Source organism: Babylonia areolata, chromosome 4, assembly GCF_041734735.1.
Source record: "Babylonia areolata isolate BAREFJ2019XMU chromosome 4, ASM4173473v1, whole genome shotgun sequence".
Classification (NCBI taxonomy): Eukaryota; Metazoa; Mollusca; class Gastropoda; order Neogastropoda; family Buccinidae; genus Babylonia; species Babylonia areolata.
The window spans coordinates 38,259,541-38,283,365 of record NC_134879.1 but is presented as its reverse complement, the minus strand read 5'-3'; the positions used below and the strand labels follow the sequence as shown (position 1 = coordinate 38,283,365).

The window sequence follows — 23,825 nt, the reverse complement described above, 5'->3', positions numbered from 1 at the left end:
AAAAAGAAAAGGAAAGAGGGAAAGAGGAGAGTGGAAAGACAGGACAGGAGTAGAGGGGGTAGGGGTGGGGGTGTCTAACATGCTCTGTACAGTGTACCCAGGTTTTCTCACAAGGTTTGACAACCGACTTGTGTATGAACAATAAATTATCCACAGAATGATACTGTTCACTGATTTCATCTGTTTCTAGCAGAGTGGTATGCATCACAAACTGTTCTTTTAACACTCTCTCTGTGTTCTTTTAACAATCTCTACAAACATTTAAACAAAACTATCAGCACATGCCAAACTGGAAAAAACAACACATGTAAATATTTACATTTGCTAAACTATTATTTATTAAACACATCATACATTTTTTCCAGTTTAGGAAATATAGATCGTAGAATGTATCTGTACAAACCATATTTGCAAGTATTTTACTTTCACTTCATGTAAATTTACATATACACATGCTTGTGGACTCATACACACACAAACTTCCTCTCTCTCTCATACTTGACTTTCTCTCTTTCCCCCTCTTATAATTTCATGAACATGTAAAACGCACATTCTTTCTCAATGACAGAAGTGTCCATGGCTTCTGTGAAAGTGAAGTGCTCTATCCCCTGTAACCGAGGACGTCATCATCGTCATCGTCATCACCACCACAGAAATTAAGGGGAAAATAGAAAGTCACCTTAACCGCTGAACACAATATCACAATGCTTCCATTTCCAGTCAGTCCAGTGTGCTCAGATATTTGGTTGCATAAAGTTGTGTGGCAGACATACCAGTTGTGAACTAAACAGTACACATACGGCATACTTGCACACATATACCTGCACACAGACATATACCTGCACACAGACTACAAATGATGGTACACAATGACATATACCTGCACACAGACTACAAAATTAATGATGGTACAGACAGACATAGAATACCTCCACACAGACTACAATGATACACAATTTCTGTTCTACAAATTCTAGTCCTGAACACAATATTAATGTACAACTTACAGCTAAAGGATCAGACTAATCAAATAATGGGCTATAATATGTAAAGCTTTATAACAAATGTGTCAAACTGAAGGGTTTTCTCATAAGCTCTTGAGTGTCAGGCATTATTTTAACTTGTGCTTCCTATTTGCCAGATGGTTTTGGGTTGCAGATGGTGTAATGATTAACAAAAATTCTAGCATGTAAACTACTGCAAGAAAGTATATATGACCCATACTTTTCTGAAAGGAAAATGAACAGACTATCAAATTCTGACAGTTAGCAATTCATTTAACACAATATTTGTGCATGTACACGTCCTTCAATTGCAACTGCTGCCTGTGCCAGGCCCACTCACTTCAAACTCACTTTCAGACAGTATTGAAGAGATTAACAGTGACCCAGCTGGCCCACAGTGCAGGGGGCAAGCACTGTTCATAAGGTAACCTTCATAAGGATAGCTGTTTGATAAATGCGAGCTTGCTTTTCTAAAACCATGCTGTATATGTAATTCACAACTTGCACGAAACTATTCACCCCCTTCATCACTCTCTCCCTGCCCTGAACAAGTGCATGCTTTGTCTTTGAGGTCAACTATAGATCAACCACAGAGCTATACGTGACCTGCTCTGCTTTCTCTCCTTTGCAGGCTACACCTAGCTCTTCAACTAGCCCTACCCTTCCTCGTCTCTGCAAACATTCTAACTTTCAGTCACGTCAAGCGAACTATCTGACAAGTTTTGCCATACCAAGCGCTTAATTCATCATCGTCAGTGACTTAAAAAGCTTCTGCAACATCTTTGATGGCAAAATCACAATTTTGTTTTTGTTGCAACACACTGATGTTTCAAGCCACAAGGGTAAGGTTGTGGATTGACGTCCACCATTCTGTAAGCATCATGATGGGGGTAATGACAATAATATTCAGGAATTACCACACACAGCGTGACTGGCTGTTGCTCCTCAAGGATAATGAAAATAGACATATCAAGCTTTCTGACTGGTGGCTATTGGGACGCATCAACTTTAAAACTGAAAATTCCTGAAATGACGATGACGTACAAATACGGCATGGGGTAAATAGCAAAGCATTTTTGTGGATGTATACAATGAAAAAGATTGAAACTGAAAATTCTAAACCGTGTTCCCTCTTTAACTGGAAAAAAAAAAAAAACAGAAAAAAACTTACCAAAAAACTAGTTGTACTCATACTTTGCCATTCCAGAAAGCAACATCTGTTCTGTCAAAACAAAATCAAAGCAGAGACAACACTGAAAATCTTCACAATAAGAAATGAAAAAAAGATGCCCCGTATAATCACATGTCAAAGCAAAAGTAACAGATTGAATACCAACTTTCCGTACAATTCATCAGCATGGGATTCAAAACTAAAAGGCTAAACATGTAGCAGCACACACCAGCATCCTACCTTCAAACAGACACAACAAAGTAGATTCTCTTCCCCAGGTGAAAAACAACAACAAATAAATAAAACAAGGAACAGAAAGCTCAACATCAATGTAGGCATCAAAATGGAGTATCCATGTCATCATCATCAACACAAAATGCAGTGACCATCATGGAAGACCTACTGGTGCATAAGAAAACAGAACACAAGACAGAAACAGATCAAGGCAGAAAACAAAACAATTGAAAAAACAAAACACAAAAAGACCACAAAACTGAGCTGAATGGAAATGAAACCACCAGCACATATCTGTGCCTGTACAGCACACCAACCACAGCCACCCACACACATCCAGCCTTGCTGTCACCATCTCCAGCAACCTGGACTGAGGGGAGTGGCCCCCGAAAACGGAGGATGGATGCCTTAATGGTGGGGTAAAATGGCCACGCATCTAAAAGTTTCACCTGCAAACCTTAAGGAGTGAGCATAGAGTTGCAGCCTCATGAACGTGGACATCAAGGAAGAGATCTCCAGAAAGAGGGGGGGAAGGGGTGCATGGATTTTGTTCTACACCTTGATAACCTGTTTCTATTACTTATTTTACTCACTTATGTGACTTATTTATTCATCAATCTAATGACTTATCCATTTATTTGTATACTTTATATATCTTATTTTACTTCATTATATTTTATTTTCCCCCAAGGCCTGACTAAACCCGTTATGCTGCTGGTAAGGCATCTGCTTAGCAAATGTGGTCTACACAAATGGATATGTCCGAACGCACTGATGCCTCCTTGAGTAACTGAACTGAACTGTGACTTGGACAACCTGGGGGGGGACGTAGGGGGAGCTTTCAGTAATGTGACCAAAAGTTAAGAACATTTTATATACAAAAGTAAACATATATACAATAATTTCAATTATAATTATGCATCTGTACAAGTCCTATGATTTTCATTCTGTGTCAAACTCACACTGAATGGCACATACACATATACATACACATGTACACACACACACACATGCATGCACACACATACAACTGCACTAACTTTAGCATTCAATGCAGATAATAACTTTACAAATTATATTTTGGTCGATTAATTTACAAACAAGCAATAAGTCAATTTTGTACATTACATACTAAGAAAATAAATCCAGAATCCCTTAGGCCAACCAAAATGATATTTCCCACTTCATTTCACATATATACAAAGTCTAGGAAACTGAAAAATAACAACCCCTCTCAATGACCACACAAACATTTAAAGGATGAAAAATGTAAAACCCACCTCTTCCCAAGATAGCGTCACTCCCCTGCCTCTTCCTTCTCTCAGTTTCTCCAGTTTAGAGTTACGCATGCATGTGAATGACTGCTGTGAAAGCACTTTGATTTGACTCACCACAAGATTTGGTACTAAATAAATACTAATTATTATTATCATTATACACTGTTGTAAATGTGTATCATACACATCATACACTGCTTTGGAGTAGAGTGCTAAGGGTAGCAACTAAAAAGATGATCTATGTATAAACACTGGCTATAAATAAATCATTAGGTAAACCAATCATTACAATAAATAAGGCATAAAAAAACTACACTAAAAGTACAATCACATGACAACCAATCACTTGCAACCCCCCACCCCCACTACCAACACCAAGACAACTCAGACAAAACTTTGACAATGCACAAATGTAATTATTCTAATTTATGGATTCCGTCTGATAGATCTTTCCTGTTCACATTCTGGAGGGTAGTACTGTTTTTCTTCTTTTCATCTCCTGTTGTACTGTCTGTATGAAAGAGGTACTAACCTTCAGAGATGCATGTGTTGTATATAAGCAAACAGTTAAAACACTTATAATTATATATCATGCCATAAGGTACACTGCACATCACCTATGTGAATATCAATGTGTGAGTGTGTGTGTGTGTGTGTGTGTGCTGTGGGTGTGTAAGACATCCTTTATGTTGTCCTCAATTATTCCCCATTATTCCCTCAGTTGTAACTGTCACCAAATTTAATTCTGTTCTCATTATCGTTTCGTTTCTTGTCACATACCTATGTGACAAAAGCAGTATGGATGAAATACACATCTGGTTTCATCCAACTTTGCAGAGAAACAAAGGAACAACCAGAACAGACACAACAAAAAACAAACAAATATCATTACTTTTTGGTAATCTCAAGAATTGTTTTCCTGAATGTCATGGTAAAATTTGACTAGAATATAGTAACTGTGACAGGGGTGGAATGGAATTTGAAATGACGAAAACTTGCAAACTTTGGTTTAAAATGACCTCTCAGAACTGAGAAGTGTATTGGATTCTGTTTGAAAGAAAAAATGTTAACAGACTGACAAGTACATGTTACTGTGTAGTGTCTAAATACATCTCTTTCTCACTCTCACTTTCTCTCTCTCATACACACATCAGTTCTGCAGCTTCCCCCTTTTTATTTTAGAGAATAAAATGCTATTTAGTGTGGTCTATTTCAATGTTATCAAATCAAATGAAAGGATTGAACACCTTGTCTTGCACACAGCCACACTTTCTGTCGCCCAGTGAGCAGTAGCACAATCCTTGCTGTTTTCTTTATCTCAAGTCTTTTCACTGGATATCATTCCAAATCCATCCTAAAATGAAAATTATGCATCAAAATATCTTTGATAAAAAAAAATAATAATAATAAAATTTTTTTAAAAAACACCCACAAAAAAAAAACCCACTGCCTGAAATGTTGCATACTGTTAAATGCTTTGCCCATGAGCACAACTGATAGAGGACTTTGCTGACTTGTCAGTGCAGTGGATCAGATGTGAGAGGGCACCACATTCACATCAGTCATAACCTGACGACTGTATCAACACAACACATCAGACCCCTACAGGCACCACACCCACATCCACGTCAGTTATAAACCAGCCACTGAATCAACACACCACACCGACCCCTACAGACCTTAAATCCTCCCGTACAACAAAAAACAAGTGCAGTTACAGACAAGGTTGCACACAGGGCCCACATCATGAAATGACAAAAAAATAAAAATGGACAAATAAAATCCAGACATGTATGAGATTCTTCAGAAAGAGAGTAGCAGGCATCTGTCAGTCTGGGGAGACTGAATTACGTTGGGGATGGTGATTGATTGATACAGCATCAGGTGTGGCTGGACAGCACACTACGGGAGTGACAGTCCCTCCCACTCTGTACACAGATATGTCTCATGCTGGCCTGTCTGTCGGTCTGTCTGTCTGATTTTGGGTTTTCTACTCAGTCTCTTCGCCTTGGAACACAGGGCAAGCATCTATTGGAACTTGTAGAGACCAGAAAGTGGAGTTTGCAACACCATGCATAATGGGCATCAAGAAAACCACAGTTCAGCTTTTATCCACAATAAACATGGGGTCACACACTTTTATCCACACTAATAAAAATGGGGTCACACACTTTTACCCACAATCACCATGGGGTCACATACTCTGACACACTCTTATCCACAATCAACATGGGGTCACACACTTTTTATCCACAAGGAACATGCAGTCACACACTTGTATCCACAATAAATATGGAGTCACAAACTTCAACACAGCCTGACTGACAGTCTCTCTGCTGTTGCTGGCCCTTGTTGTACATGGTCTTTACATGTCTGTACACTATCTCCTGCACTGTCCATAAATAGTCTATCATATTACACTATCTCCTGCATCAATTATTCATGAATAGTCTATCATGTTTATCATAAAAAAATAATTATACATGTTTAAATTCTGGTTTATAACTCTGTCCCAGGGTCTGATGTTGATGTTTTTCATTCTGACCCAGATGGAGAAGATGAAAGGTGAACATGATCAGTGCTGTGGCTGCCCCACTCTCCTCTCTCACTCTCACTCCCTGTCTGAACACAAGTCAGGCTGGCAGAATGGAAACACAACATGACAGTGATTAACTTCAGTGAAGGAACTGGCACAATACATTCATCCACTTGTCACCACAAACAAGGAGGTGACAACTTTTTCCTCCAAATCAAAGGGAGTTAATTCAGACTTACTTTGTAAACTTACTACCTTAACTCACTCCAGACGACTAATTCTCTCCCTTGCTTTTCCCTACAGACGACCCATTTGTTAGGGTTTGGAAAAAAAAATCACAAAAAATACAAAACATAAAGTAACTGAATGAACTCACTGAACTTGACCCACTGACCCCTCTCCTTACGTCATGTGAACACCCACCCCCTCCCTCTTCACTGTTCTCAGAAGCTGAATCACTATCAGTACCTACTTGCTGGTAGCTTTCTTCACTACAGATACTTTATTCAACGTCTTCATCATCCTCATCAATGTCGAAACCTTCACTTTGAAGCATCACTTCAGCAGTGGTAAAAGCTGCTGTCATGATCTAGTTTGCTCCAAAACTTTCCACCTGTATTGCCTGCAACGCCATTTTCGATACGTATGCTGATTAGCTTTTTGTGTGGGGTCCTGAACTTGCTGGCTCACTGTGGAGTGTGTTGTTATGGAATCTCATGAAGAAACTTTCCATTCGACCCTTGACATGTTCGCATTGCCCGGTGTAGTTGCAATTTTTATGCTACCCCCTGAGGAAAATGTGGAAAAATTTTCAATTGTTGAAACCGCTATAGCGTTCCGTCATCCAGAATGCTACCTTATGTCAGGAACACAACAGCGTTCCATCATCAGGAGTGAGTTAAGTGAAGGAAATGGCACAATGCAGTCATCCACTCTTCACCACAAACAAGGAGGTGAAAAAGGTGTTTTTTGTCCAACTCAAAGGAAATTAATTCAGACTTACTTTTTAAACTTCCCTGGCATGAATTCATTCTGCAAATATAATACCTGTCCCAGTCTATTCTCTGAAGCACATGGAAAAAACACAGCAAAATAATATTCAGTTATTGCTGTACCCTACTACCCATCACTTAAAAAATCTTTTTACGGAAGCAGGCATAGCAATAAACTCATATTGTAAACCTACCTTTTCAAGTAAACTTTAATTAGCATCAATTATGGAGTGTTGTAATATCATACTTTGACAACAGTGGCCAGCACTAGCAATGATTTTTATTCAATTCATTTCTAACTGAATCAAAAAGAGACAACTGCCTTCAAGTAAACTGAACATTAACAATAAAGAAATGAGAGAATTTTTTTATTTTTATCAATCTTTAATTAAAAGCTGATCCTTGGTCACAGCCTCATCCACAGGACCTTCAATGACAGTCTACAACAGTTGGGGTCTGCAGATAGGACCTTCATTGTACTGTATCAACTGTGACAATCTGAATCACTGATCAACCTTGTGATTTTTTATGCATTCATTACATGTCTTTCTATCTTTTTTGTTTTGTTGCTTAATAATTAGCTTTGCATTTCACATAATTTCCTTTATGAATAAATATAATTACACATCTAATATTGCGCTGGTCCATTTTCTTTGTTTTATATTTCCAATGTTGTATAGCATGAAGAAGCCACAGAACAATGTGTAGCAGGACAATCACCGCAATGATCAGTACAATAACCCTGAGCTGTTCTAGTGCACTGTGCTGGACAGGACCTTGATGTTCACTTAATCAAGAAATATATATATAATTTTTTTTTAATACAGGTGACCTTTGGATAGTTCTGTGCAACAATCAAAAAACCCCTTGGATGTAAATCAGTATAACAAAATAAACAAAAATGCATGAATATACACAACAACAAGAACACGGATAACATTACTTCAAGTCACTGTTGTACTGCCATTTTAAGTTAACTAATCTTTCGCAGCTCAAGTTCTACAACTGCACAGTGGGTCAGGAAAAGACAACTGTGCTGCAAGAAGACACCACCCTGCCTTGACAGATGCTGACATGAGCAGTGCGTCAAGCTGGGACTACAAGTCCTTCCACCACAATACCCACGGTCAGTCTCAACCCATCCAGGTCTGACACTGACCACTGGCCATGTTCATTGTACACCCATCATGTGAGTAGCTGCACTGAGTGCGGTACCCTCCCCAACCATCCCCAGTACACTGGTCATGTCATGTCACGTCACATCACTGGATCCAGTCATCAGTGTCACATTACTGTTGCATTTGTCCGTGGAGAATGGTGATACACAATAGATGGGAATACTCCAGATGACAACCTAAACAGAGTCCAGTTCTTTCTGCTGGTCACTGATTCGGTGTGTCCTCCACATCATGCAGAGTGAAGAGACATCATGTCAGCTGTCATTCAGGAGTAACACCTGACACAGTTCACGGCCAGGCTGTCAGTCACTGTTGTAATGCAAAAGCAGTATCTCCTGCCTTCCTGCTACGTTGATGGCACACTCACAACACATCACCGTTTCCACTGCACAGACACCCATGGCGCAGTGTGCACACAGACGGCAAAACGCGTGTCAAGGTTGAAGGCCGTGGCCCCCGCGCTGGCAATCTCACACGGCTCCACAGTCTGCAGCTCAGGACGTCAGTCACCGCGCACAACTCTTCGCTTTGTGTCCACATGCCTGTGGTCAGACTAGCTGCAAAGGTTCTATAACCCACATAACCCCTCCCCCCAAAAAGAAACAATTCAAATCCCGAAGATGCAGTCCACCCTGGCCAAGAGGAATAACCCCACATCCCCAAACACCATCAATCTTCACAATGCTCCGCCACTCGATGACACAATCCATCCCCTCTGTGAGTGTGAGTTGTCGTGGTGACACATCGTCCCTCCACAACACAATCCATCCAATGTGTGTGTGTCACCATGGTGACACACCGTCCTTCCACAACACAATCCATCCAATGTGTGTGTGTCACCATGGTGACAGTGCAGATGCAGTCCGTGCAACAGAGATTCAACATCAGATGGCTGATGGGAACGGCCCAGGTCACCGACCCCATAGAATGGGGTTGAAGGTCATGAGTGAGTCAGGCGTGGAGGGGGGGAGGGAGGGAGAGTGGGATGGAGAGGCAAGGTGGGGGGTGCACCTTCCCATTGTATGGCTGCCTGTGCGGGCTGAGGAGTGGAGAAAAGGTATGGCTGCCTGAAGTGCCCAAAAGTGTGCATGTGGCGTGCCGCTAGCTGCCCTGCACGTTGCTGTGGCCCACCAGTGCTGCCTGAAGGGGTGAAGGCTGCAGCCTCTAGGGTCATACTGCACACATCAACACGCTATGTGGTGAAGGCTGCAGCCTCTAGGGTCATACTGCACACATCAACACGCTATGTGCACACATCAACACGCTATGTGGTGAAGGCTGCAGCCTCTAGGGTCATACTGCACACATCAACACACTTTGTGGTGAAGGCTGCAGCCTCTAGGGTCATACTGCACACATCAACACACTATGTGGTGAAGGCTGCAGCCTCTAGGGTCATACTGCACACATCAACACACTATGTGGTGAAGGCTTACAGCCTCTAGCGTCATACTGCACTCATCAACACACTATGTGGTGAAGGCTTACAGCCTCTAGCGTCATACTGCACTCATCAACACACTATGTGGTGAAGGCTTACAGCCTCTAGCGTCATACTGCACTCATCAACACACTATGTGGTGAAGGCTTGCAACCTCTAGCGTCATACCGCACACATCAACACACTATGTGGTGAAAGCTTACAGCCTCTAGCGTAATACTGTACACACCAACACACTATGTGGTGAAGGCTGCAGCCTCTAGCGTAATACTGCACACATCAACACACTATGTGGTGAAGGCTTGCAACCTCTAGCGTCATACTGCACACATCAACATGCTATATGGTGAAGGCTGCAGCCTCTAGCGTAATACTGCACACATCAACACGCTATATGGTGAAGGCTGCAGTCTCTAGCGTAATACTGCACACATCAACACACTATGTGGTGAAGGCTGCAGCCTCTTGCGTCATACTGCACACATCAACACACTATGTGGCGAAGGCAGCAGCCTCTTGGGTCATACTGCACACATCAACACTATGTGGTGAAGGTTCTAGGGTCATACTGCACACATCAACACTATGTGGTGAAGGTTCTAGGGTCATACTGCACACATCAACACTATGTGGTGAAGGTTCTAGGGTCATACTGCACACATCAACACTATGTGGTGAAGGTTCTAGGGTCATACTGCACACATCAACACACTATGTGGTAAAGGTTCTAGGGTCATACTGCACACATCAACACACTATGTGGTGAAGGTTCTAGGGTCATACTGCACACATCAACACACTATGTGGTGAAGGTTCTAGGGTCATACTGTACACATCAACACACTATGTGGTGAAGGTTCTAGGGTCATACTGCACACATCAACACACTATGTGGTAAAGGTTCTAGGGTCATACTGCACACATCAACACACTATGTGGTGAAGGTTCTAGGGTCATACTGCACACATCAACACACTATGTGGTGAAGGTTCTAGGGTCATACTGCACACATCAACACACTATGTGGTGAAGGTTCTAGGGTCATACTGCACACATCAACACACTATGTGGTGAAGGTTCTAGGGTCATACTGCACACATCAACACTATGTGGTGAAGGTTCTAGGGTCATACTGCACACATCAACACACTATGTGGTGAAGGTTCTAGGGTCATACTGCACACATCAACACAATGTGGTGACGGTTCTAGGGTCATACTGCACACATCAACACACTATGTGGTGAAGGTTCTAGGGTCATACTGCACACATCAACACTATGTGGTGAAGGTTCTAGGGTCATACTGCACACATCAACACACTATGTGGTGAAGGTTCTAGGGTCATACTGCACACATCAACACACTATGTGGTGAAGGTTCTAGGGTCATACTGCACACATCAACACTATGTGGTGAAGGTTCTAGGGTCATACTGCACACATCAACACTATGTGGTGAAGGTTCTAGGGTCATACTGCACACATCAACACTATGTGGTGAAGGTTCTAGGGTCATACTGCACACATCAACACTATGTGGTGAAGGTTCTAGGGTCATACTGCACACATCTACACTATGTGGTGAAGGTTCTAGGGTCATACTGCACACATCAACACAATGTGGTGAAGGCAAGAGCATTTAATGTTATGGACACACCTGCATCCTTGTATCAGATAACTGTGTGAGATTTTCAGGGATATGATTACATACGGAGAGTGATATCATAATTATCCTGATATCACATGGCTAGTGAAAAACCGAGGTGTATAACAGAAAAAAAAGTAAGTAAAATACCACACTGGGAGAGAATAACTGATTCTACTTACAGCAGTCCACCTTTCTTCTCTGTGCCTGTTGCTTCATTGCCTGAAAACAACACACACATGGCTCAGTGTTTACGTCACTGTCACTACACATCACTGCCTGAAAACCACACACACATGGCTCAGTGTTTACGTCACTGTCACTACACATCACTGCCTGAAAACAACACACACATGGCTCAGTGTTTACGTCACTGTCACTACACATCACTGCCTGAAAACCACACACACATGGCTCAGTGTTTACGTCACTGTCACTACACATCACTGCCTGAAAACAACACACACATGGCTTAGTGTTTATGTATCTGTCACTACACATCACTGCCTTAAAACCACACACACATGGCTCAGTGTTTACGTCACTGTCACTACACATCACTGCCTGAAAACAACACACACATGGCTCAGTGTTTACGTCACTGTCACTACACATTACTGCCTGAAAACAACACACATGGTTCAATGTTCACTGTCACTACACATCACTGCCTGAAAACCACACACACATGGCTCAGTGTTTACGTCACTGTCACTACATATCACTGCCTGAAAACCACACACACATGACTCACACACCATCCACTGTTTACTACACTGTCACTACACATCACTGCCTGAAAACCACACACACCATTCACTGTTCACTTCACTGTCAATACACATCACTGCCTGAAAACCACACCTACACCATCCACTGTTCACTACACTGTCACTATATATCACTTCACACACATTCTCATTCACACTGCTATTTTGTTAGTGAATTCTTGAATTAAAATGATGTGGTAGGCAGTTGATCAAATGAAACATTCCTGACTGAACTTAAAAAAACCCACATGAAATATTTGTAAAGACAGATAATAAAAAATGAACGCCCACACACCTTGTGCACGTATCACCATACCATAACACGCCTTGTACATATCACCACACACACCATGACACACTTTGTACTCATCACCACACCATGACAAACCTTGTACACATCACCACAAATATCATGACACACCTTGTATGCATCACCACACCATGACACAACTTGTACACACCACCACACACACCATGACACACCTTGTACACATCACACACCATGCCACACCTTGTACATATCACCACACACACCATGACACACTTTGTACACAAAACCACACACACCTTGTACACATCACCACACACATCATGACACATCTTGTAGACAGTACACATCACCACACACACCATGATACACCTTGTACACATCACCACACCATCTCTTTTCACATGTATCACACACAGAGATCCACATACCCGTTTGATCATTGTCCAATCCTCGATGATTTCTGTGTCACGTAACAAATAAACAATATATGGACGTGACTAGTCAAGGAAAAAATATATATCCATTTGAACTGTTCAAAAAAGTACTGACATGCAATGAGAAACAGATAAAGAACAAATCAAAAACTGTGCTCTGCTGAACTTGATGTGTCAGCAAATTAGAAAACTGACATATGCATAAATTAAAAAAAAAAAAAAAGATACATAAAACATATCCCTTTTGACAATCATTTATGATCATTCATTGTTGAAAACACTGCTTTCAAATGAGAAACAAGAAAAAACAGAAAGTAATTCCCATATCATATTTCCACATTCCCACACATACACCAGCAAACAAACAGGGTGAGAAAAAGACCCCCACCCATTACCAAACCAAACCAAACCCCAAACTCAACACATCAACAGAAAACAAACACACAGTTCTGGAAATGGGCACCAAAGGATATCAGAAACTTGAACTGGTTTCTTCCGCCGATCACAGTTGAAGGGATCATGTTTTTTCCTCTTCTTCTGGTTCTGTGATTCATATAAATCTGAAACAGGCAACATATATGTCAGTTTAAAGAAAAAAGAAAAAAAGGGGGGTGGGTGGCAACATAAGAGATTATGATAAAGTGTGTGTGTGTGTGTGTGTGTGTGTGTGTGTGTGTGTATGAGTCCATGTGCATTCACATGCATGCATGAGTCATGTGGGTGTGCACTAATGGATCTTTCTTTAGCAACGCTGGTTTGATGACTGATGTTCATACAGCACAGTGATGATGCCTTCACAAGAGAGTCAGCATTGCTGCTGTGATGTCGATGCTGTGTCAGTGTACCTGCTGTAATGTCGATGTTGTGTCGATCTTCTTCCAGGCGTTTGATTTTCTCTTCCAGCTCCGACTTCAAGTGGTCGTATAACAGCTCCTTCTCACTCTGACAGACAGAACATCAGAAATGTGTGAATGAATTAACAGATGAATTGAAACCAAATGACAACAAAGTACTGAGAAAACACCCTAAGAATAATGCCACATACCAAACGAAACAATTACGATACTAAGCTGACTTCACATATCACATGTGCACTCAAAAGTAAAAACACATGCATACTCACGCACCACTGTCCATATCCAGTGTAAATCAAAGAAAACAATGAAATGAACAGATAAATCACTCACTTCCATCCGCTGTTAATCTAAGAAAACTATGGACAGATGGATCACTCACTTCCATCCAGCATAAAACTAAAAAAACTATGGATAGATAAATCACTCACTTCCATGTGCTGTTTTGCTGCCAGCTCCTCACTCCGGAACTTCTCTTGAATAGCCTCCCTTCTCAGACCATCCCGAATCTCTGCCAGACAATGCGAGACACAACACATGACGGACATGTCCCATGACACAACACATGGTGGACAAGTCCAATGACACAACACATGGCGGACAAGTCCTATGACACAACACATGACGGAAACAACACATGATGGACATGTCCCATGACACAACACATGATGGAAACATCCCATGACACAACACATGATGGACACATCCCATGACACAAACAACCCACAACTGACATGTCCCATGACACAACACATGACGCAAACAACACATGATGGACATGTCCCATGACACAACACATGACGCAGCGGCAAACAACACACAATGGACACAACGTGACATGTTCCATCATTCATGAGACTTCACATGACAGACACGTTCCATGTAAAAATCAACCTACACAACATGCATCCTGAAATTTGGTGATGCTAAAGTCTGGAATATGACATAATGCTAGAGATCAGGGGCAACAGATTCCCAACACTTCGCTCCTGAAGACACAAACATCCAAACAAAAACCTGATGCATTACAGACAAAGGTTTACGTATCAGTTTATACACATGCACACACACAGCGCAGACACTGAAAGGGACATGGAACCACTGACAAAGACACAGGCCCTCAAGACACATGCACACACAGCGCAGACACTGAAAGGGACATGGAACCACTGACAAAGACACAGGCCCTCAAGACACATGCACACACAGCGCAGACACTGAAAGGGACATGGAACCACTGACAAAGACACAGGCCCTCAAGGCCAGGGATCACTTACTGGCCACCTGAAGGCGCACTATCCTGCTCCGTTCCAGCTCTGCCAGGCGTGTCAGGTAGTCCGGGTCTGTCTCCCGCTCCAACTCCCTCAGCTTGTGTTCGATCTGCGCCTCTCGCTCGTTGAACAGCCTGACAACAAGGGTCGTCACTCTCAGCACAATAATGCGTGCTTCAGTCTAATGGGTTATATGCATCTCATGTCATCATGTGGTGGACGTTATTTAACCCATCATAAAAAATTGTGCTTTATCCACTTCATTACTGACATCAGTTCATACCATTACTGACTGGAAGAGTGAGGTAGTTGCAGATCTGCTTTTGAAAATAACTTATATCAGGACCATGTACAGTCAACTGTGTAATGCCTTGTGTTCTTCCATAATTTTATGATTTATATTTATAACAATAGTTCACTTGGGTCAGAATGCGAATGATAGGTGAAGTAAAGAGTCAGCACTTTAAGTGACTTACTGGTCTTTGAGTTTACAGAACTGGTGTGTCAGTTCATTCAGGTCGTCCATGCATTCTGTTTTACGTCGGTCACACTCCTCCTCATCCATCTCTGTAAACAAACAAACAAACAAAAAAAACCCAAAAAAGTTACAATTAAAAAACAAATACCATTATTACATTAACATTTCAAATACTGGAGACAAAGACAGATGAGACAGATCTATAGACCCACAAAGACAGAAAGTAGACAGAGATGTGCAACTTAAAACACTTTTCAAGTGTAATAAGAGGCCAAGCACTCTACAAGTGTTATCAGAGGCCAAGCACTTCTCAAGTGCAATCAGAGGCCAAGCACTCTACAAGTGTTATCAGATGCCAAGCACTCTACAAGTGTTATCAGAGGCCAAGCACTCTACAAGTGCAATCAGAGGCCAAGCACTCTACAAGTGTTATCAGATGCCAAGCACTCTACAAGTGTTATCAGAGGCCAAGCACTTCTCAAGTGTAATCGGAGGCCAAGCACTCATCAAGTGTAATCTGAGGCCCAAGCACTCATCAAGTGTAATCTGGGGCCAAGCACTCATCAAGTGCCAAGCACTCATCAAGTGTAATCTGAGGACCAAGCACTCATCAAGTGTAATCTGAGGCCCAAGCACTCTACAAGTGTTATCAGAGGCCAAGCACTCATCACGTGCAATCTGAGGCCCAAGTACTCATCAAGTGTAATCTGAGGCCAAGCACTAATCAAGTGCCAAGCACTCATCAAGTGTAATCTGAAGCCAAGCACTCATCAAGTGCCAAGCACTCATCAAGTGTAATCTGAGGCCCAAGCACTCATCAAGTGTAATCTGAGGCCCAAGCACTCATCAAGTGCCAAGCCAAGCACTCATCAAGTGTAATATGAGGCCCAAGCACTCATCAAGTGTAATCTGAGGCCAAGCACTCATCAAGTGTAATAAGAGGGCAAGCACTCAACAACCTGAACCATTATAACTGGAATTCAATCACGCAATGTGTATAATCAGTTTCACTCAATGACAGTTTCACACAATGCCAATGACAGTCAGTCAGTCAGTGTGCATGCAGTCAACAAAACCAAAAGACACAAGGTGTGCATGCAGTCAACAAAACCAAAAGACACAAGGCGTGCATGCAGTCAACAAAACCTAGACACAAGGTGTGTGTGCAGTCAACAAAACCAATAGACACAAGGTGTGCATGCAGTCAACAAAACCTACAGACACAAGGCGTGCATGCAGTCAAGAAAACCTAGACACAAGGTGTGTGTGCAGTCAACAAAACCAATTGACACAAGATGTGCATGCAGTCAACAAAACCAATAGACACAAGGTGTGTATGCAGTCAACAAAACCTACAGACACAAGGTGTGTATGCAGTCAACAAAACCTACAGACATAAGGTGTGCATGCAGTCAACAAAACCAATATACACAAGGTGTGCATGCAGTCAACAAAACCTACAGACACAAGGTGTGTATGCAGTCAACAAAACCTACAGACACAAGGTGTGCATGCAGTCAACAAAACCTACAGACACAAGGTGTGCATGCAGTCAACAAAACCTAAAGACACAAGGTGTGCATGCAGTCAACAAAACCAATATACACAAGGTGTGCATGCAGTCAACAAAACCTACAGACACAAGGTCAGCATGCAGTCAACAAGGTGTGCATGCAGTCAACAATGTGTACATGCAGTCAATAAAATCTACAGACGCAAGGTGTGCATGCAGTCAACAAAACCTACAGACACAAGGTGTGCATGCAGTCAACAAAACCAATAGACACAAGGTGTGCATGCAGTCAACAAAACCAACAGACACAAGGTGTGCATGCAGTCAACAAAACCAATAGACACAAGGTCCGCATGCAGTCAACAAGGTGTGCATGCAGTCAACAATGTGTACATGCAGTCAATAAAATCTACAGACACACGGAATGCATGCAGTCAACAAAACCTACAGACACAAGGTGCGCATGCAGTCAACAAAACCTAAAGACACAAGGTGTGCATGCAGTCAACAAAACCTACAGACACAAGGTGTGCATGCAGTCAACAAAACCTACAGACACAAGGTGCGCATGCAGTCAACAAAACCTACAGACACAAGGTGTGCATGCAGTCAACAAAACCTACAGACACAAGGTCCGCATGCAGTCAACAATGTGTGCATGCTGTAAACAAAACCTACAGACACAAGGTGTGCATGCAGTCAACAATGTGTACATGCAGTCAATAAAATCTACAGACGCAAGGTATGCATGCAGTCAACAAAACCAATAGACACAAGGTGTGTGTGCTGTCAACAAAACATATAGACACAATGTGCATGCAGTCAAAAACAGCTACAGACACAAGGTGTGCATGCTGTCAACAAAACCTACAGACAAAAGGTGTGCATACTGTCAACAAAACCTACAGACACAAGGTTTGCATGCAGTCAACAAAACCTATAGATCTCTATATAAGGTGTTCATGCAGTCAGACACAAGGTGTGCATGCAGTCAACAAAATCCAGTCAAAAAAATCTATAGACACAAAGTGTGCATGCAGTCAACAATGTGTGCATGCAGTCAACAAAATCTATAGACACACGGTGTGCATGCAGTCAACAAAATCTATAGACACAAGGTGTGCATGCAGTCAACAAAACCTACAGACATAAGGTGTGCATGCAGTCAACAAAATCTATAGACACAAGGTGTGCATGCAGTCAACAAAATCTATAGACACAAGGTGTGCATGCTGTCAACAAAACCTACAGACACAAGGTGTGCATGCAGTCAACAATGTGTGCATGCTGTCAACAAAATCTACAGACACAAGGTGCACATGCAGTCAACAAAACCTATAGACACAAGGTGCACATGCAGTCAACAAAACCTATAGACACAAGGTGTGCATGCAGTCAACAAAACCAATAGGCACAAGGTGTGCATGCTGTCAACAAAACCTACAGACACAAGGTGTGCATGCAGTCAACAAAACCAATAGGCACAAGGTGTGCATGCTGTCAACAAAACCTACAGACACAAGGTGTGCATGCAGTCAACAAAACCAATAGGCACAAGGTGTGCATGCAGTCAACAAAACCTATAGACACAAGGTGTGCATGCAGTCAACAAAACCAATAGGCACAAGGTGTGCATGCTGTCAACAAAACCTACAGACACAAGGTGTGCATGCAGTTAACAAAACCTATAGATATAAGTTGTGCATGCAGTCAACAAAACCTATAGATATGGTGTGCATGCAGTCGACAAAACCTATAGATATAACTATAAGGTGTGCATGCAGTCAACAAAACCTACAGAGACAAGGTGTGCATGCAGTCAACAAAGCCTAAGGACATAAGGTGTGCATGCAGTCAACAAAACCTATGGACATAAGATGTGCATGCAGTCAACAAAACCTATAGATATAAGGTGTGCATGCAGTCAACAAAACCTACAGATATGGTGTGCATGCAGTCAATAAAACCTGCAGACACAACGTGTGCATGCAGTCAACAAAACCTGTAGACATTAGATATTCATGTTGTCAACAAAACCTACAAGCACGAGGTGTGCATTCAGTCAACAAAACCTAAAAACCTAAGGTGTGCATGCAGTCAACAAAACCTATGGACATAAGGTGTGCATGCAGTCAACAAAACCTGTTGACATAAGGTATTCATGTAGTAAAAAAACAACAACCTACAAGCACAAGGTGTGCATGCAGTCAACATAACCAATGGACATAAGGTGTGCATGGAATCAACAAAACCTAAAGACACAAGGTGTGCATGCAGTTAGCAAAACCTTCAGGCATACAATGTTAAGAAAATTTTACTGCTGGACTGCTATAGTGCTAATGATTTGATGTCAATGTCAGTATGATTATGTGTATAAGTAATTCTTGAGAACAACTTCAATAGCATTGTTCCAAATTTCAACTACTGAAGTTCACTTGTTTCAATACTTTGATTCATTAATGAAAATTCTAAATAATTATTCAAGATAAGTTCATGAGATTATCAATTTCCGAAAAAAAAGTAAAGAAAATGTTTACTGAATGTAAAAGAACCATAAAACTGTCACAGTTGGTTAAAGAAATTGGTAATTCAGAATTTGATTTCATTTGGAATTTCACTGTTCACAGTTATGTGTTGATTCTTTATACATATCATAAAACTATATATTCAAAATTAAAGTAAATGGTTGTTTCAAAGAACACATAAAGTTCTACTGAAATTTTATCACATTATACAAAAAAAAAAAAAAAAAAAAAAAAAAAATCATCTAACAAAAAGTTAACTGATCCATCACATGATATACAAAGAAATGGAGGAATGTCAAATCTCTATTTGATACAAAAAGAACTATCTATAATTGTGGAAATAAAATGTTTTACATCCAGGAGAAATATTCTGAAAAAAACATTGTAAAGTACAACTGATAACTGATGGACTGCTGAGTCTTTGATGATGGAATCAACGCACAACTGAAAAATCAAAGTATTGGGGATCACAATAAATTTCTTTCACTATTGTTCCTGAAGACCCTTTAGTTTATCTTATTTACTGCACACAATATATTCCCTTAACTTGAATGTTCAATGCCTCTTTTTTATTCACTTCATTTCAAAACAATGTTGTTTTGAATGGACGTAAAAAAAAACTACTTTTTTTTCCTTTCATTTACTTTTTTATTATTCTTAATTTGAAATATATACAAATATGTTGCACTGTGATGGAGTATGGTTTGTAAATAAATGAGCAAGGGTGTATACAGTACTGCATGCTTAGTTATAATAATAATGATGATGATAATGAGACAATAAAAAAAAATTAATAATGTACATTTCAAACACATTTATCCTGCAGATCTAGGCGCTTCTGGTGATTTTTTTCCTATTAATCAATTTTATCTATCATAATGATATCTACACTATAGTATAAAATAAAATGAAAATTCAGTTGGGTGGCAATGGCGATATCCTGGTTCACTATTAAAATTATAAAGTAAATAAATCAGTAAAAACATGTAACTTGAATTCAATAATTGCTTGTAAATGGTCATAAAGCTGACTGAAAGCAGAAGAGAAGAATCTATTTTTATCTACACCTAACAACTTAATTTCGTGTTCACAGTTACGCGACTCGGAGTGGCCACAACGGTAGCAACCTCGTGTGTTGGCAGCACCACTGGCAGACTTTTCTTTGCACTTTCTGACATTTGTTTCTCGTCATCAGGCTCGCAGTCAACCTCCAGGCGATATACGGCAACCGGGAACTTAAGAAGTGACAGGTATACAACAAAAATAAGACAAAAGCGAGGACTAAAAAAGAAGGATGATGTGTGTGTTCGTGCGGCCTTACCTGACGAACCGCCTTCATCTTCATCTTCCTCATGATCGTCGTCGCCTTCAGCTGAACCAGACGCGGTTTCTTCCTCCCAACTTTTCCTGTCTTCGTTCTCCAGTTGCTCCATATCCTCTTCTTCCGCCTCCACGGCCCCGTTATTCTCTGTCACCGACGGCATCCTGACAGAACAAACGGCAGAAAGTGATCAGGGAATGCGCCACAAAAGGCTGCAAAATGCGCTCCAAACGCTCCGTCGCGATACAATCAACACACAAACGAGCACACCGGAAATGTGTACAACACACATCTTGCGCCTGCGCTGTGGCACAGAACACAGGGAACCTCGCCTCGTTTTAGAGTTTGACGTCAGAAGTTGTGCTCGTTGGAAGAGGATTTCCCCTCCAGCTCAGGCAGGGTGAATGTGAACACGCAATCAGAGAGGTGGGGAACTGGCGTGCTGCCCATTCACACACTGTTGGCCTCCATTGAAACGGGCGCCAAACACAGCAGTTCTACGAACGTTGTAAGAACATAACGTCTGCTAGTTTCATAACCAATCACCTTCAACAGTCTTCTGTAGGTTCCGTGGTCGTCCCCCTGCCGCTCCCCCACCCGCCGCCCACAATCCCCGGGCCAGGCTGTGTGTGTTTGTGTGTGTGTGTGTGCTCATTCTCATATATGTACTACTCCATCTCTCTCTCTTACCCCCCTCTCAGTGTCACGAGCAGATGATAAGGATGTCGGTTTGCAGTACCAGCAGACTATGTTATCATACATACATATATATATCAAGAGCCTGAGAGGGATGGATGTGTGTGTGTGTGTGTGTGTGTGTGTGTGTGTGTGTGAGTTTCCGAGGCTGTGTCTGTGTCTGTCTGTGTCTGCCCCCCAATCCCCAACCCCCCTTCCTTCATCTCTCTCCCTCTGTCAGCATCACAGGCGGTTTCAAAACGAAAAAGAGTTTGAACCGTGACAGAGAGACAACTCAGTTTGTGATTGTCAGTTCACTGTGTGTCAATGTTTTAGGGTAGTTCGTTTCATGGCCTCAGGCTGAATCTCAGTGGTGTGTCGCCGGTGTGTGTGTGTGTGTGTGTGTGTGTGTGTGTGTGTGCCCAGTGTGTGTGTGAGCGCCCCGGCCGTGCTGTCAGTGTGCATTTGTCAGTCATACCTCCTCCCTCAGGCTGAATCTGGTGTGTCGCCGGTGTGTGTGTGTGTGTCAGTGTGTGTGTGTGTGTGCGTGTGCGTGAGCGCCCGTGCCGGGTGCCTTTGTTAGTTATATATGTACAGTGTTGAGTGGCGCGGCCACGGCAGCCGCGCTGACGAACAGTCAGCCCGCACGGCAGCTCGTTGATGACTGACAGCAGCTGACGGTCAGGGCTGTCACAGTGCCTGTGTCGCTTTCACTGATTCTGACCAAGGACATACTAAAAAAGTGATTCTGACCAACAGTCACAGCGGGGCAACGCACAGCCAAGGGTGTCAGGGACTGCACACATGGGAGGTAATGAGAAAAACAATTTCTTTTGCACAATGCATGCCCGCTTATTTCCCTTTCTTACTGAAAACATCCCAACCTGTGTGTGTGTGTGTGTGTGTGTGTGTGTGTGTGTGTGTGTTTTATCTTCAGTTTAACGTCTGTTCACTATAAGTGTTTTTAGACGGGTGTGTGTGTGTGTGTGTGTGTGTGTGTGTGTGTGTGTGTGTGAGAGAGAGAGAGAGAGAGAGAGACAGAGACAGAGAGAGAGAGAGAGAGAGACTGGGCGTGTCTCAGTGGCTGCAACGTGCACTGCTTCATTGCTGAAACGATAAAAGAAGAAAAAATCGGACCCATACTAAACACAACGCGAACATGTTCAGGCTTATTCTCCCTGGTAGTAAGAGGAATAAGCACTGAGTACCAAATGCTGTATGTTTCAGATTCACTGTGAATAAGCAGTACCAAATGCTGTATGTTTCAGATGTACTGTGGATAAGGAGTACCAAATGCTGTATGTTTCAGACACACTGTGAATAAGGAGTACCAAATGCTGTATGTTTCAGACACACTGTGAATAAGCAGAACCAAATGATGTATGTTTCAGACACACTGTGAATAAGCAGAACCAAATGCTGTATGTTTCAGAGACAGTGAATAAGCAGAACCAAATGCTGTATGTTTCAGATTCACTGTTGATCACTTTACTCAGTGTCCCGTCACGTGACGTGTGGTGGAGTGACCTTCACACTGTAGTGGTCAGTGTGGTCAGTCAGCGTATCGATCGGGCCTCAGCGTGATGGGTGGACTGACGCGGCAAGGTCGCCCACAGGCCACTGTTAGCTGTCTATTGACTGACCGCCGCTGGATACCACTGGACACCAGGGGACACAGTATGGCTCCCCCCCACCCTCCACCCCCCTCCCTCCAGTCTACAGACACTGTGATTTCTCTCTGTCTCCCTCTCTCTCTGCTCCGTGTCTCTGTCTCCCTCCCTCCCTCCCTCCCCCTCTCTCTTAGATGTCAGTGGATGTACATTAGCAAGGACAGAAGAACAGGCCATTCCTAAAATCTTTCATCTTTGAATACTTGAGTAAAAACGTTTTTGAGTTCGGAATTCACTTCAGTCTGTCTCTGTCCGTCTCTGTCTGCCTCTCTGTCTCTGTAGTCTCTCAGGTCAGCTTTTTGCGTGTGTATGCGGGTACGCGTTTGAGAGAGAGAGAGAGAGAGAGAGAGAGAGAGAGAGAGAGAGAGACACTGACAGACGGACACTGAGACGGACACTGAGACAGACCCTGAGACAGACAGAGACAGAGAATGTGTGTGAGGGTGGGTGGATTCATTATAACGTTTTACTGACTGAATGATTGATCGATCAGTCTTTCTTCCCCCGTACCATCCCGGAATGTAACACACTGCCCCAGGAGGTTGTCACAGCAGAGTCGCTGGA

The 23,825-nt window shown here is 42.2% G+C and overlaps 1 protein-coding gene across 2 annotated transcripts; it reads right to left on the bottom strand.

Moving 5' to 3' along the window:
* Nucleotides 1-300: 300 nt before the first annotated feature.
* On the bottom strand, nucleotides 301-21,166 carry LOC143281149 (breast cancer metastasis-suppressor 1-like protein). Of its 2 annotated transcripts, none has more exons than XM_076586153.1 (9): nucleotides 20,917-21,166; nucleotides 15,556-15,646; nucleotides 15,086-15,213; nucleotides 14,240-14,319; nucleotides 13,800-13,896; nucleotides 13,428-13,514; nucleotides 12,949-13,013; nucleotides 11,662-11,701; nucleotides 301-9,567 (listed from the first exon to the last, which is right to left on the bottom strand). In XM_076586153.1, exons 1-9 carry the CDS (start codon nucleotides 21,077-21,079, stop codon nucleotides 9,563-9,565), a joined length of 756 nt encoding a protein of 251 aa, XP_076442268.1. In that variant the 5' UTR covers nucleotides 21,080-21,166; the 3' UTR covers nucleotides 301-9,562. The 2 variants fall into 2 exon arrangements, with proteins under 2 accessions (XP_076442268.1, XP_076442269.1); XM_076586154.1 differs by lacking the exon at nucleotides 301-9,567 and adding an exon at nucleotides 9,765-9,792.
* Nucleotides 21,167-23,825: the final 2,659 nt, after the last annotated feature.